Below are 14,347 nucleotides of genomic sequence, written 5' to 3'. Positions count from 1 at the left end.
CTCATGACAATAGCAACGCTATAGTTGGTGGGATCACCCACAGGAGTGAGAGTTGCAAGATTAGACCATTTTTATGCTGTAGGTATCATAGTAATTTTTCTGTCTTAAGAAGTTTCCTGCCCTAGCATGAGCCACTGTTATTTTCCAGCACACATCTTTATGATATAATGTAGTGACAGGGTTTGTGGAGGACAAGAGAGCTCTAACTCATCAACACACTGTGGGGGTAGCTACATAAGGTACTAAAGGAGCTAAAACTTCTTGACTAACTCTGGACTGGTCTCTGTAATGGCCAGATGCCTTCTGCATGCTAGGAAGTTGCAGCAGTGAGGGTTGGGAATTTCTGGGCCAGAGGTGCCCAGAACTGGAATGGGCTGTCTTCTATCACTCCTAGATGGGGATTGAAGGTGTCCTTTTGGAAGAGTGAAGGGGGGGGGCAGAAGCAGAGTTTGGCTGTGGGAATCATTCAGGATAGGCGCACTCATCCTCAGTGTCCTAAGGGTAGTGGAGAATGCACACCTACTGTTTTATATGCAGCATACATCTAATTTCAGTATCATACTGTTCAGGCAATAACCATCCCTGGTACAGAATCTACATGCAAACCTTTGCTTTATTATAAGAGGGCCAGAAGCTGACAAACATTGTAATACACAGCATCTCAGAAATGGAAGAACTGAATCCAGTCAGCCATTGAACAGTTGCCTACTACAGCTGTAAATTGCATCCATGTTAGTTACACCATTAAAAGAGTCCCAGCTTCACAGAATCTTCTCTGCACAGCTTTATAATTCCCATCTCCAGAAGGTCAATTGTTTCTTTCCTTATCTGAAGGAAACAAAAATTAAACAAGACAAGAAGTAGGAAGATTACTGAAAGTGCTCTGCACACACACCCTTATTCTGCTTAGCTACACGAGTTTTATTAGAGGCTGAGTAAAGGAGGGACCCTCACACACAAACAGAAGTTTTACAAAATAAATATAATAAACTCTAGAAACTACCTATTGAGCTGAATATTTCTTAGCTTATCTACTTTAAAGACCACCAGATGTATTTGAGAGGAAATACCGACTAACACCATGGCAAGGCCAGGAGCTCCAATGCAGTTCTGCAGCAAAGAGTCATGCATCTGACGAAGTGGGTATTCACCCATGAAAGCTTATGCTCCAATACGTCTGTTAGTCACAGGACTCTGCCGCTTTTACAGATCCAGACTAACACGGCTACCCCTCTGATACTGCAGTTATGGTTACATCAGGGCTTTCATTATAACCCCATTGTCAGCTCTGACTACCTTACAGAGAAGTTCACCTTTTGGGCTGAATGTTTCCATGCTTCACCTCAGCCCAGAGATGAAGGGTGTGAGAAAGCCTGGCAAATTTCTGTTCTGCCCTTTTAAAGTTATACAAAGGGGTGGGGGATAATCATCTCTCCATTTGAAGTACATTTTAAAAGCTTTTTTGCTCACGTAACTTGAATAGCTGAACTTTACAAGCTGATATTTTCAGACTTACTGAAGGCTCAGCCCTTACATTGTTTACAAAAAGAACAAACGTAATGGGGTTACAAAAGGGTTTGAAAAGCTCAGTTTGATGCTTGCACGTTAGAAATTTTTGTCAACTTTGAGAGCTAGGCTACTACTTTGTATTGCAGGCAATATCTACGTAGTAAGTTTCTGATGTAGAAAACTTTGTCTATAGGCAGTTTAGACTGTGAAACCAGACTGTACTAGGCTCATTATGCTTTGGCAGAGTTTAGCAGTTCTTCAGGAGAGAGCCTTTTAAGCTCCTCTAGCCTGATTATTCTGAATGTCTCCTTTTTTCTCTCTCCTATTTAGGATGAGGATAGAGGCAAACAAGGACATGAACATACAACAACTTTCCCTAATGTGATGTTAGGGTTACACGTCTGCTCAGTGTTAAGTTGGAAAATGTGGAAGAATACATAACTGTGCCTGTGACACTGCAAGGGCCAGCATCAGGATGTCCCTGTCCTCTCCGGAAGTGGCGAGGTCTAGAACCAAGGCATGGGAGGGCTTTGGTTTTTGTTTTTAAACTTGTGTGTTTATTAGAACTCCACCAGGTAAAAAATTAACCCTGCACACCAACGTCCCCAAGAACGGCTGCTCTCTGTGTTGTTCTTAGCCCACAACCTCCGTCTTCTCTGCTGCCTTCTTCACTCCCCCCTGGAAATGAGGTAAGTGTTCATTTAGAGGGAGCTGTGGGCGCTTCACACCTCTGAAAAATTGGGCTATGAGTTTTTCCATATGCCAATATAAAAATGTGCATGTTTCCAGCACTCCTTGGCTTCTATGTGTTTAAACAAACAGTACTACCCTATTTACAGTAAGATGCAGTAATGAATCCTGTTACTTCTACAGGACCAAAAGTTATTCTGCAGAGAGAAGTTATTGAAGAAGCCAGGGCCATCTTGTAAAAGGGCCTCTGCCTGGTCCTCAACTGTATTGGTGCAATTTTGCATCCATGATTAACTATGGATACAAAAGAATTAGTACATCATCTGACTGAGTCTGCTAATGGAGCTGCTAGCAGTTACACACTATCATCACTCCCACCTTCACTTAACTGTGGATACCAATTAGTTATGTAATTTTTGCAGGCCCACAAACTGGCAGCCATTTCTGAAAATCTGGCAGTATCATGTTATTATTTATTACTATTTATAGTGTTCTTGGTATTGTACTCAGAAGTAGGAGAACAAGGTACCTGGCTCAATGAGATACTCCAAATGTAAAGTCTTACCTTTGCCAGCACCTGATGGGATTCACTATAGCCCTGTTATGACACTTTATCTGTACTATGCTATCTGAGTACAGTTTACTACATACCTTTCATATAAATGATTTTCCTGGACTCTTTCTGGCATATGCAGTAGTACAAAGTACTGTACTACAAGATGCTTCACATACGTATCCAAGGCTGCTGGGGGAAAACCCCGTATGTTGTGTTATCTGAGACATAGCAGGTGATTGAAGGCTGTTCCATAATGCAGAAAATGCACAAAAGGGCAAAGTTGGTGTTACACATTCACCATTAACTTGCACAATTCCTAGGCTTTTAATTTTGTATTCTTAATGTTACATTATTTTTTTCTAGTTAAATACAGTTAGAGTCACAATTTTGTTATCCAGGCAGCATCCCAGCTGTAGGACTACTCCCCATGGCGAGATAGTATTCAGGAAGTTTGGCATGCTCCCTGAAGAACAAATGTTTAGTTAAGCTGTAAGGAATGGCTAGGAGGCCTCAGTCTCAGGTTTGCGATAGCACAGGTTCAGATCCAGGTAGATCAGCCAGAGGCTGCGGCTTGCTGCCTGTGGCTGACTCACAGAAACCCTGGTCCATCTGTAGTCCATATGAGCCCATAGCACTTTTCATAGTAGTAGGGCTTTGTGCCAGTGTCCTTTGCTAACATTTCTGTGATCTGTTCATCAGTGTCCGAATTGCTTACATATCCATTTTAATGCAAGTACCCTATCAAACTCACACCTTGAGATTTCTATTGATGATTTACCACAAGGGGGAGCCTCTTTGCTTCATTAAGTGAAGCTGCTCTTTTTGCTACTTGATTTCTTCAAGGTATTTTAGCAGACACAGTAGTTCATCCTGGAGCATGAGAAACACAACCTTGCACACGTGGTGGTGAGTGATACAACACACTCAAAAACATGTTAAAGTACAGAGCAGGATGGGGTGTGTGACAATTTTCTTCCTTGTGAAAGAGGTCTGTGCTACCTGTCAAAGGGATTGTCCTCTGGAGGCTCCAGACATTGGAGCCTACATTCTCTACCGTGCCCAACAGAGCAATACCCGCAACACCTACCTATGTATTATCGTGCATCTACTTATTTACCGTTAGCATATGACCAGTAACATCGTCGATTAATTTGACCCTAAACATAAAAATTATTGATTTTACATAAACTGTTTTAATGATACGAGCATTATACAGGCAATAAAGATGAAATGACATAGGACATAAAATTAAACCATTATTCTCAACCATGAATATTGCCACAGTAATGGGTCATTTCTTAGTCTAACTAATCACGAGAAATAAGCAACCCTTGTCAGTAAGATACAACATTACCAGTTTCAAGCCCATTTGACTACGACGTACATAACTGATCTATTCTGGCCTCTGGTTGTTTTTTCAGGCACATAAGGATAATAAAGTTCATTCAACTTAGAGGTTACCGTTACCCATGCCTGCACAGGAGAGAGGTAGCCTTTTCATACTGATTGGAGAGACTTGTGGTCAGTTCTCTCTCTGGGCTAAATACTGGTTATCTACATAGCCTACTACATATCAAATAGCACAATACCACAGCACAATGCTGCACACCTAACAATGTGAGTGCTGCAACATGCCACTGAAAAGCACATGGAATTGTCAGGATGAGAAGGCTCTACCAGTGGATTACAGGCCAATGAGTTTTGCTGCTTTATGGGATCATATTGTTCTAGATGAGGTTGTAGTGTGACTCAACAGGCCAATGTGCTCCTTCCATCTTGGAGTCCAATGTGTCCTCAAAAGCTGCTCAAAAGGAATCTTAGTTCCTTTTCTTCAATTTCTGAGGAAAAATTTCCTCCCAGGAGTGCGTTGCTGAGAGTCTCTGGGAGGGGCAGAACTACTAGCTCAGAGACATCCGAGCAGGAAAAATTGATAGAGGGCGCTGGAACCCATTGGTACCGTTTGCTGCAGCTCACGAGATGAGAGATGAAGAAGTGAAGTGCCTCAGTTTGGAGCTGGGGAACCCAGGGTGCAAAATTATAGGTAAAATGCTAATTCCTTTGTGTTCCTTGAGTGCTGATACCAGAAGTCAGTTTCACAGCAGAAAATCCTGACTTCCCAGCATTCAAGTGTTAACTACGTTTAGACAGAAAGGTTAATATAGTTACGTCATTGTTTAAAAAGGTGACCATACTGTACCTCAGGGATATCAATCATTCTCCTTAACTTCTGATCTCTCCAGTTCCAATCCAAAATCAGATACTTCAAGGAGTTCAAGCTAAGGCCATCTGAAAAGACAGAGCAAGTCTTACTATAATAAAGGTAAAATGACATGTGCTTATCAAAATGATTTTTGAGTTTTTCATCCTTTGCAGTCTGTTCCCAGGGCACTGAACATTAAGCACTACATTTGCTGGTTGGAAAACTAATGCAATGACACTGCAAACTTCCTTACCACATAATCCCATGCCTTTTCAAGAAGATAAACGCAAAAGCAGAGCAACTGCTGTTGCCAGGCTTGTCAAGAGCCAATATCCTGCCTGCAAAGAATTCCCCAGACTTCCTCTTCATGAAACCACAGGAGTTGAGTTTCCATGGCTGACGACAAGTTGGTAAATTATAAGGACCTGAGCCAGCAAGAGCCAATCAGTGGGAACTGAGGATACTCAGAAACTTGCACAATCAGGCCCTAAATAAGCTTTAGGTCAGCAGCACTGTGAAGGGCTTTGGTCATCTTCCATTTCAATGGAAGGAGACAAGGAGGCAGATGGTTCTTTGGGAAATGACCCTTCTGCCAGCTCTGCTAACTCTTCCATAGCAAGTGGGTGATGTCCACAATTTTTCTTGCTAGCTTTTTCTCAGTAACCTCCCATGGCAGCACTGAACCGTCAAACAGCTCTAGACATGAAGAACACATGGTCAGCTTCTGCTCCTAGCCCATTGTCTCTCGTCTTGACATATCTTTGGGCTGATGCAGCAACATCAGCTCTATGATGTGCTGTTGAATTGTGATATCTTAACACTCTTGTAAAACACAGCAACAATGAAACATCTCACTGTTCCTATGCTTCCGGGAGGGAGAAACAGTGGAGTCCCCTACCAGAGCCAGCTCCCACCCTCGAGCAGGGTATAGCTTGGCCAACTGACCCAAAGATGGAACTGCCGTGACGGGACCATGGTTAGTATCCTGTGATATCTACGTTACATTTTGTTTTTATTGCAAATATCTATTTAGGAAGCAAAATATATGGCAGGAAAAAAAACTTAGATTTGGGAAGGAGAAGGAGGGTTAAACAGAAAAACTAACTTCCTGTTCAAGACCTTCATGCCTGGCAGGAGATTGGGAATAATAAACTGAAAGACCAAGCAAATCTAGATTTTGTTGGGCGGGGGGTTTCAATAAAAGCTGAAATTGAACTCAGAATTGTGCATAGCATAGCTCCTTTTGTCTAAGCCACTGTGTTCGGCTTCCCAGATTTTTAACTTTATATTCTTAACCTGCATTTGAGTGACAATTGTGAGAGCAGATCCCCAAATTCACTGACTCAGGTAAGTCCAGAACCTTCAAACTCTGTATCGAAGTTTCACTTGTTCTGCCATGTGCAACATGTCCATTACCAGAGCCCATTCCAGCCTCTTCTCCTACCTTGTTCTACTAGTGCTTTTATCCTTCCAGGTGTTCCTACACCCAGGTGGATGACACCACTCTCCAGCATGTGCATCTGTTCTTTTATCTAATTCAAGGACAGTAAGAGAAAATGTTGCATCAGTAAACCCACAAGTGTTTAGGATTCCCTCTTAAAGAACATTTTATTCCACACTGGAGGTAAATTCCAAATAGCACAATAACTCCTCTTAAAACACCATCTAAAGTCAAGTCCATTTGGAGAAATAGTGCCCAGCAAGCTGGGATGTAATCTACGGTATTATAGCCTGCTGTGTGTAACTGTCCCCGTGGGTCCTGCTACCATGCATTAAGAGTTCCATAAGCACACTAAGGAACTTTTAGTGTGTGGTACTGGGGTCCACATGGACAGTTAATGTGTGGAAGCTAAAGCACTGTACATTCAGACAGTAAGAGACACAGTGTTCGTCTCTCGGATTGTAAAACTGGTACATATGGGGGAAAGCCACAAAGGGCAGTGAGGTGTCCAATTCCCTTTGAAAGTCAATAATTGAAATTCACTCGATTGTGCCTTTCAAAATCTCACCCTGAATCCGTTTTCTGAGGTCTGAATAGCACTGACCTCCCAACAATTAAATCAATCCTCTAGAACTAAATGGAGAGCACACAATCTGGGGAAAGTTAATGCAAAACTGGATTCACACTAATCTGCCCAAGACTGGGGAAGGATGAAACATACTGTGTGTAACATTTACCTGTTTGACAGTATTTATATAGAAGGCCAAATTTACACCCACTGTCTCTGATTTCCTTGATTGCAAAACAACCCTATCATTTGTACACACAAACAGGCATTTGCATTGGGTAGCTGAGCATCTCACTACCTGATTTGCACCCACCAATGTGGGTGAAGGTGGAGTTTTGTGGATGCGAACACATGCACATGCTTTTTGGTTTTGGTTTTTAAGCAGGCCCAAAATCAGAGACTGGTTTGAGGCACAGAATGTTCGAGTGTGTACCACACAGGTTCCTGATGGATGTTCTGATCTTAATGTAGGTGCCCATGCTGCACAAAAAACCACAGGGGCATGAGGAGAGTTGAGGAGCAATCAGAGGAATTGCTTGGTTGAATGCCCAGAACTGTGTTGCTGGGGTACAGAAAGGAGGCCCTTTTCTAAAGAAAGAAGCTATGTCCATGAAAAGTATCCTTACAATATCACACCAAAGACAATGGTATGTGATTGGTTAGCCATTTCATCAAAACTACCTCTGAACTTGCTTACCTTTATGTGTTTTGCAAACAATTTAATAACTTTGCAGTCTCCTTTGAATGCCGTCACTGACCTAGTAGAGGATAAATTAAAAATGAACTCAAACATTAGAACTCGGATTAGGAGTGTATAACAGGCACAAGAGGAAACCAAAACTAGTTAATTTAATGCTTAAGAATGGGATGTATAAATGAGTTAGGTGCCCAACTCCCATTGACTCCTATTTGTGCTTTGAAAACATCCCAATAAATTATTATTTAAATCTATATTTGGTAATTGTAATGATCTACAACCAGACCTACATACTAGAAGGCACAATTTAGGAGTAATTAACGCACATCTTTTTGATAGGTATTTATGTAATATTTAAAGAACATGTACTTTTACAATTGACTTCCTTCAAGACTACTGACTAATCAATTGCCAAATTTAAATAAAAGAATGATTTCACTATTGAATTATAGGCACATCAGAAAGCATTCTGAACCGGAAATTTAAGTTATTACATTTATTTATGCAATTATTAGGAAAATCATCCCTTCTGGGCTGTCATAACCCTTATTACACAAAGGAACCTTGATACCCACACCCCGTTGACCACAACTCTTTTCATCAGAAGACCAAAATTGCGTCCTGAGCCTTTGCTTTGGGACATAGTTCTATATATAAAAAACTTCATGATCTGTATAATAAACTCAGCAGGAGAAAATGAATATGGAGCTTACAAAGCTCCAGTTGAAATAGGCTTTTCCCTGCACTCAGGAAGAAATCAATGCACCAGTGACATGCAAGTCACATGTTAAAGCCTTCCTTTACAACCATGAAGTCTAGAAACTTTTTTTTGTAAACAATGCGGAAATTCAACAGTCATCATTTGAATTCTGGAGCCAGGAGAGGAGACATAACCAGAGTTTTCATGCCTTAAACCCAGCCTTGCACTGCTCTGCTCTTCACTCCATGGTGTATTGTGGGATAGCAAGATCTACATCCGCTATTGGGAAAGCTGGGAGCAGAGGAGCCTGGGTACTCGGATCAAAAGTATGGAGTGGAGAATGCAAACCACTGATCTAGCGATGTGTGTTGCAGAAACTATGACAGTTCTCATCAAGAGACTGGGCCAAGAGGAACAAATTCTGATTTTCATACCTTCTGTTGGGGAAGTCAGGTTTGGGCAGGAAGCCTTTCAAATCTCCTGAACCAATATACAAATCTCATTAACTCTATCCCTGTGGAATCAAACTGAATGAATGTGGACACACCAGAGCTTGTTCCTGCTGTATCCTCACTCTGGTTTTCACAAGTTACAAGGCCCTAGGAGCGTCGGGGCAGTAGCAGCACCTCAGCACAAAATTAACAACTGCTGGATAGGAACCAACTAAGGAGAAGGGTCATGCAGACACCACATCGGTCGTAGAGAAATGAGAGAGAAAGGAAAGTGACCCTACAACAGGGTGGATCAGACACAGAACGGTTACTGGGACATACAGCAGGATGGGATAGAAGCTGGGACATGATCTACATGCCAGCGAAACATGGAAAACAAAAACAGAGCCCACAAAATCTAGAATCAGCGATTGCAAAGGGAAAGAAAGCAGGAGAAAGAAAAGTACATGAGGAACCAGAGATGAATAACTGTGCAGCTAATATGACAGAGGAGAGAGGGAAACTCAGACTTTTTCTGCTCCACTCTCCCAACAACAGGGAGTGTGGAACGAGACTTCCGCACACAGTCAGTTACTGAAGGACTTTCCATCCCAAAGTGAGGGAGTAAGACCCCTGTCCACATTGGTGACAAAGGAAAGAGATGGCAGAGACAACATCTCAGTTTTGCATTGTGATGTCACTCTACTAGCACAAAGCCCAGCCTTTTGAAGTCAGCAGTGAGGTTAGCACAGCATCTGAGTGAAAGACGAAGCTTGGGCTCCCTTCCCAGAAGGGACCAGAGACTTCAGCACAGCAGGAGCAAAGTGACTGGATGCACCATCTGGTGGCTCAGAGAAGTCCTTATGAACAAATAAGTTCTGTGTATGAAGAATGAGTGTGTGTGTGCTGACAGGTGTCTGTGTGCAAACAGGGGGAAAAGTTCAGAGAAAATACTACATCAGTGAGGCTATGAAGATGTGTTCATAGTGCGGCTGCAGCTGGACCTTGTCCTTGTAAAACAGCATATAGGGCGGCTCTGAAGTAAACACCCTGATCTCAGAGACCACACAGGCAGACTTTATTGTGATCAGGAAAGAAACTTTTCAGGGAGCAGGAAGCTAGAAGCTTGAAGGGAGGACCCCTGAGCCACGACAGCATGAGGTTGAGGTCCCAGTGAGGGACGGGAGCCATGACATGCAGGTAGAAACTCTCCAGACCTTTCAAAAACCAGACTGTCATGTCATGAGCGAAGACCAACCTGTCCTGGAGCGGAGGGTGGAAGGCCGAAATAGCAGCCAAGCGAACTTCGACTGATGACAAGGACAGCCCTTGGAGCTTGAGGTGTAGAAGATAGTCCAGGATCACCTGCAGCGAAGCCTGCTCAGCCAGGATACTCCAGGCCAAAGTCCAGCATGTGAACCGCTTCCACTTGGCCAGGCAGGTCGCTCTGGTGGAGGGTTTTCTGCTACGCAACAAGACCTGTTGGACACAGGCTGAGCATTCCCGTTCCTCCACATTTAGCCATGTGGAAGCCATGCTCTCAAGTGCAGCGATACCAGGTTCAGATGCAAAAGACTGCCCTGGTTCTGGGACAGCAGGTCTGGCCAGAGAGGAAGCTGCAGCGGGGCGGCTACTTAAAGGTCCAGCAGCGTGCCGAACCAGTGCTGCTGAGGCCACACAGAGGCTACCAGGATCACCTTTGCCGTGTCCTGTTTGATCTTCATAAGGACCTTGTGAATTAGCGGCACCAGCGGAAAGGTGGACATCAGAGCCCCTGACCATGAGAGCAGAAAGGTGTCTGACAGGGAGCCCCTGTCCAATCTCCAGAATGAGCAGAACACGTGGTATTTCCTATTCTGACAGGATGCAAACAGGTCCACCTGGGGAATCCCCAACCTCCGGAAGATCCCACTGACTGCCTCCGGATAGAGCAATCATTTGTGGCGAGACAAGAAAGTCCTGCTGAGGTGATCTGCTAACTCGTTCCTGGCCTGGGCAGATGCACGGCTACCAGATGAATGACATGCTGCACAAAGAAGTCCCAAAGGCTGAGAGCTTCTTGGCAAAGGGCCGACAACCTGGCTCTGCCCGACCTGTTGATGTAGTACATGGCAGCAGTATCGTCTGTCAGGACATGCACCACCTTGCCCTTCACGTTGGACAGGAAAGCCTGCCAGGCCAGGTGAACCACTTTGAGCTCCCTGACATTTATGTGGAGGGACAGATCATTCCATGACCAGTGGCTTTGTGCCACTGGTGCCGTTGGTTGCTGCTCCGAGGAGGTGGCCGAGGAATGGAATGATGGAGGTATCGTCAACACAGGCATGTCTCACGCGCTCCAGTAGGGCCATTGGCCTTGCTGCCACAACGGCATCACGGAGGTCGACGCAGCCTCAAGTGCCCAATCGCACCAGTGCTGTCGCAGTGAGGGGCTGAATTCTCTTTCTGTACGAGACGAATCATCTTCCGGTGAACATGGAGGGACCGTAGAAGAACGCCGTAGTGTCTGGTGGCTAACTGTCGCCGCAGGAGACCGGTGCCTCGAGTAGAAGGATTGGTGCTGGGACCGGGAAGATTGGTACCGTGACGGAGACCACTCCCACTGTCTGGGAGATGTGGATCTGCGCCATGGAGACAGCCGGTGGGAGGATTATTGGTGCTGCCAATATGGTGACCAGTGCCTTCCTCTAGGCAACCCGCGTTGAGAGGGAGGAGACTGCGAGCACAATGCTGGCGATCTAGGATGGCCTGCAGAAGACAGAGACCTGGAGGGTGGAGACGGAGAGTGCTGACTTGTCTCTGGAGACTGGCATCGTTTGCCTGCTCTCTGCAGGGGTCTATATAGCTGGCTTGCACTCGCTGAGAGCCTTTGCCGTGTCCTAGGACACGTGGTGCTGGTGGCGCTGGTAGAGGCCTCTGCTCTCTGGGCGCCAGGAGGGCCTGGGAAGGTGTCAGCCCTACCACTAGTCTGGGTCCCCTACCACTTCCTGGAGTCAGCGGCGGATCCCTTGGGGGACTAGGGGGCCCCCAGTCAGGCAGGTGGCCCCAGTGGTGGCTGGCGGTCCAAACTGGGTCCTCTTTCCTTCTTTCTCGGTGCTGGGGAGTCACTCTTCTTCAACCTCTTCTTAGGCACTGGTGACGGGGAGCAATGCCAGGCAGAGCCCAGTGCTGGGAGTGTGCTGCACACCAACGCCGAGGTGCTTGGGGCAGAGTCTGGCTGGGAAGGCTCGGATGCTAGGCGGAGAGCAGCCTCCGTGAGAAGAGCTCTCAAATGGATGTCTCACTCTTTTTGAGTCCTGGGACAAAAGTTCTTACAGATGTGACACTTGGTCCTTCCCAGGCTATTCCCCCAAGCACTTGAGGCAGCTGCTTTGGGGGTCACTCACAGGCATAGGCCTGTTGCAGTCAGAGCATGCCCCACCTTGGGCAAAGTCCCTGCTGGGACGCTATCGCTAAGTAACTACTTACTAACTACTGTATACAAACAATTTACAAGGCCTTAAGGCTCGGAAACTGAAGTAGAAGAACTGCTAACCCCTGCCAGGTAAGGGAAAGGCACTCCAACTAACCACCACGGGCGGTAAGAATGAACAGAGGGCATAGGGCCGGCAGCGCCTAATATGCTGACGCGTGAACACAGCACTCAGGGGACACCACAGCCAACCCAATGGATACCACTAAGGCAAAAATCTCCAACGGCCACACACGTGGGCACGTGCACACCTAAAATAGAATCAACATGAGCAAGCACTCGAAGAAGAACATTCATTTATTAAACAGCATGTATCCTGATAAAAAGCAATAATGTATAGTGCCCTGTTCTCAAATACATATGTTCATGATCTTGGCATCTCTGATGTTGGCAACATTGCCAGGAACAGGTCTTGGGTCACGCTGCTCAAAACTGGCAGAAACCTCCACACATCTCCCTCCCAGTCACCAGCAAACATTTCCCCCAGCTCTCATAAATATGATGCAAATTAGAACTAACAGAGAGAATACAGGGCAGATGACCCACACCCCAGACAGTGTATGTCACACGCCTCCCTCCCTTTAGCCTACCAACAACACAGTCCACAGACATCAGCAACTCTGTGGGGACTGAAATAGCTCCTTGCTCCTGTCCAGATTTCTACTCTATGGCTTCATGAGCTAGGGAAACAGGCATTAGGGCTGGGTTCACCTAGAAAAACCGCTAGTACATCCAGAGTGTCTAAGCTATGAGAGGGGAAAAAATGTTCCTCGTACCAGTCTTGCAAACGGAACTGGATTTGTGAAGACCCTGGCTTCATGGAACAGCCAATATTTTATTACCACAGTAGTAGTGTCACAGTAGTTAGTATTTTTTTTTAAGGCCCAACTAATGAAGTTAGGAAACTTTCATCCTTCATTGGGGGAAAAAAAGAAAAAAAAAAAAGATTCTAGCTCTCATGGTTGCAGAGAAAAGTTTGTACATGTAACCATAGTGCAGCCTAAAGGCTCAAAACCACAGAAGACAGAATTCAAAATAAAGCTTATTCTCTGTAAATCAGTCATTAAGGAGTGACAGAATCACACCTTCCAGAGCAGGCCTAGTATTCCAGGCAGGTGAAATCAGGACATTACACAGACCAGTGAATCGTGACCCTGGGATGCAGAGTCACAAAAGCTAAGTGGGGTGGGGATGTGAGGGACTGAAAATTTTATTACAATCTATTATTATTGCTACATTTTCTTTACTCTTACTTTTATAGTAAATGCAAGGGAGAGGGAAGTCATGGAAAAAACTGGCTGTGAAGAAGGGGTTGCCAACCTGAAAAGACTGAGAAACACTAACCCAGGCCAGACACATTGGTCTCCACAGGGGTCGCAGAGCACTGTGTTTCTATTGAACTTTGTCATCAAAATGTCCTGACACTGCACTCAAAATGATAGTGTTGAGCTGTGCATCTTTATCCACTTAATCTGTTCTTAAGTGTAATAGGTTGTATGTCTTTCTAAGAGCAACTATGCTTTAGTCTTGGTTTGTAACAAAAACAGTAGATCTATGCAGCTGAGTTATTAAGTTCTACTTTAGTCTAAACCAAATACCACAGTACCACGGTTTGGAGGAGTGAAGGATATTGCATCAGTTGAGTCAGTAATTTTGTTGGCTAGCAAAGGACATTGTCCCGATTTTGCCTTTATGTCTAGGGTTCCAGGCAAAACCTCTGACCAGGTGCCAGTCTCAACATAACATTTGCTTTCAACATACTTAATGAGCTCCAAACAACGGAGAGCAGAACTGCAGATAATCAGCATCAGCACAGACTTCTTCTCCTTGTGGTTTTTACGAAGTTTTGCCCATTTGGGACAGACTGCAACAAGAAATACAAAATACACAGAGAAAGCTATGACTTAAATACATATTGCCACGCTAAATTATATAAGTACATGATGAATAGCTGCCTGCCGAAAGACTATACTTATGGCACACTACTTCATAGTCTTAGTTTGTAAAACATTAAGATATTTCCAAAAAATTAACAAACAAAAGGTCTCATGTACCAAACAATGAAATATGATTACCAAATAGG

General features: G+C 44.6%; 1 protein-coding gene across 9 annotated transcripts in view; it reads right to left on the bottom strand.

Annotated features, from left to right (window-relative positions):
- Positions 1–595: 595 nt before the first annotated feature.
- Positions 596–14,347, bottom strand: part of CMSS1 (cms1 ribosomal small subunit homolog) — a 371,436-nt gene continuing 357,684 nt past the window's right edge. For all 9 annotated transcript variants that reach the window (XM_073307651.1, XM_073307642.1, XM_073307688.1 and 6 more), the window contains 5 exons: positions 14,026–14,128; positions 7,662–7,722; positions 6,400–6,487; positions 4,953–5,041; positions 596–828 (listed from right to left, as the gene is read on the bottom strand). In XM_073307651.1, coding sequence (XP_073163752.1) covers positions 745–828; positions 4,953–5,041; positions 6,400–6,487; positions 7,662–7,722; positions 14,026–14,128 — 425 coding nt within the window. In that variant the 3' untranslated portion in view covers positions 596–744. The remainder of the gene's footprint in view (positions 829–4,952; positions 5,042–6,399; positions 6,488–7,661; positions 7,723–14,025; positions 14,129–14,347) is intronic.

The sequence above is a fragment of the Lepidochelys kempii genome, chromosome 1 (genome assembly GCF_965140265.1).
Source record: "Lepidochelys kempii isolate rLepKem1 chromosome 1, rLepKem1.hap2, whole genome shotgun sequence".
In the NCBI taxonomy this organism is placed as follows: Eukaryota; Metazoa; Chordata; order Testudines; family Cheloniidae; genus Lepidochelys; species Lepidochelys kempii.
Note: the sequence above shows the minus strand (reverse complement) of the source record. Positions and strands in the feature narration are given on the sequence as shown.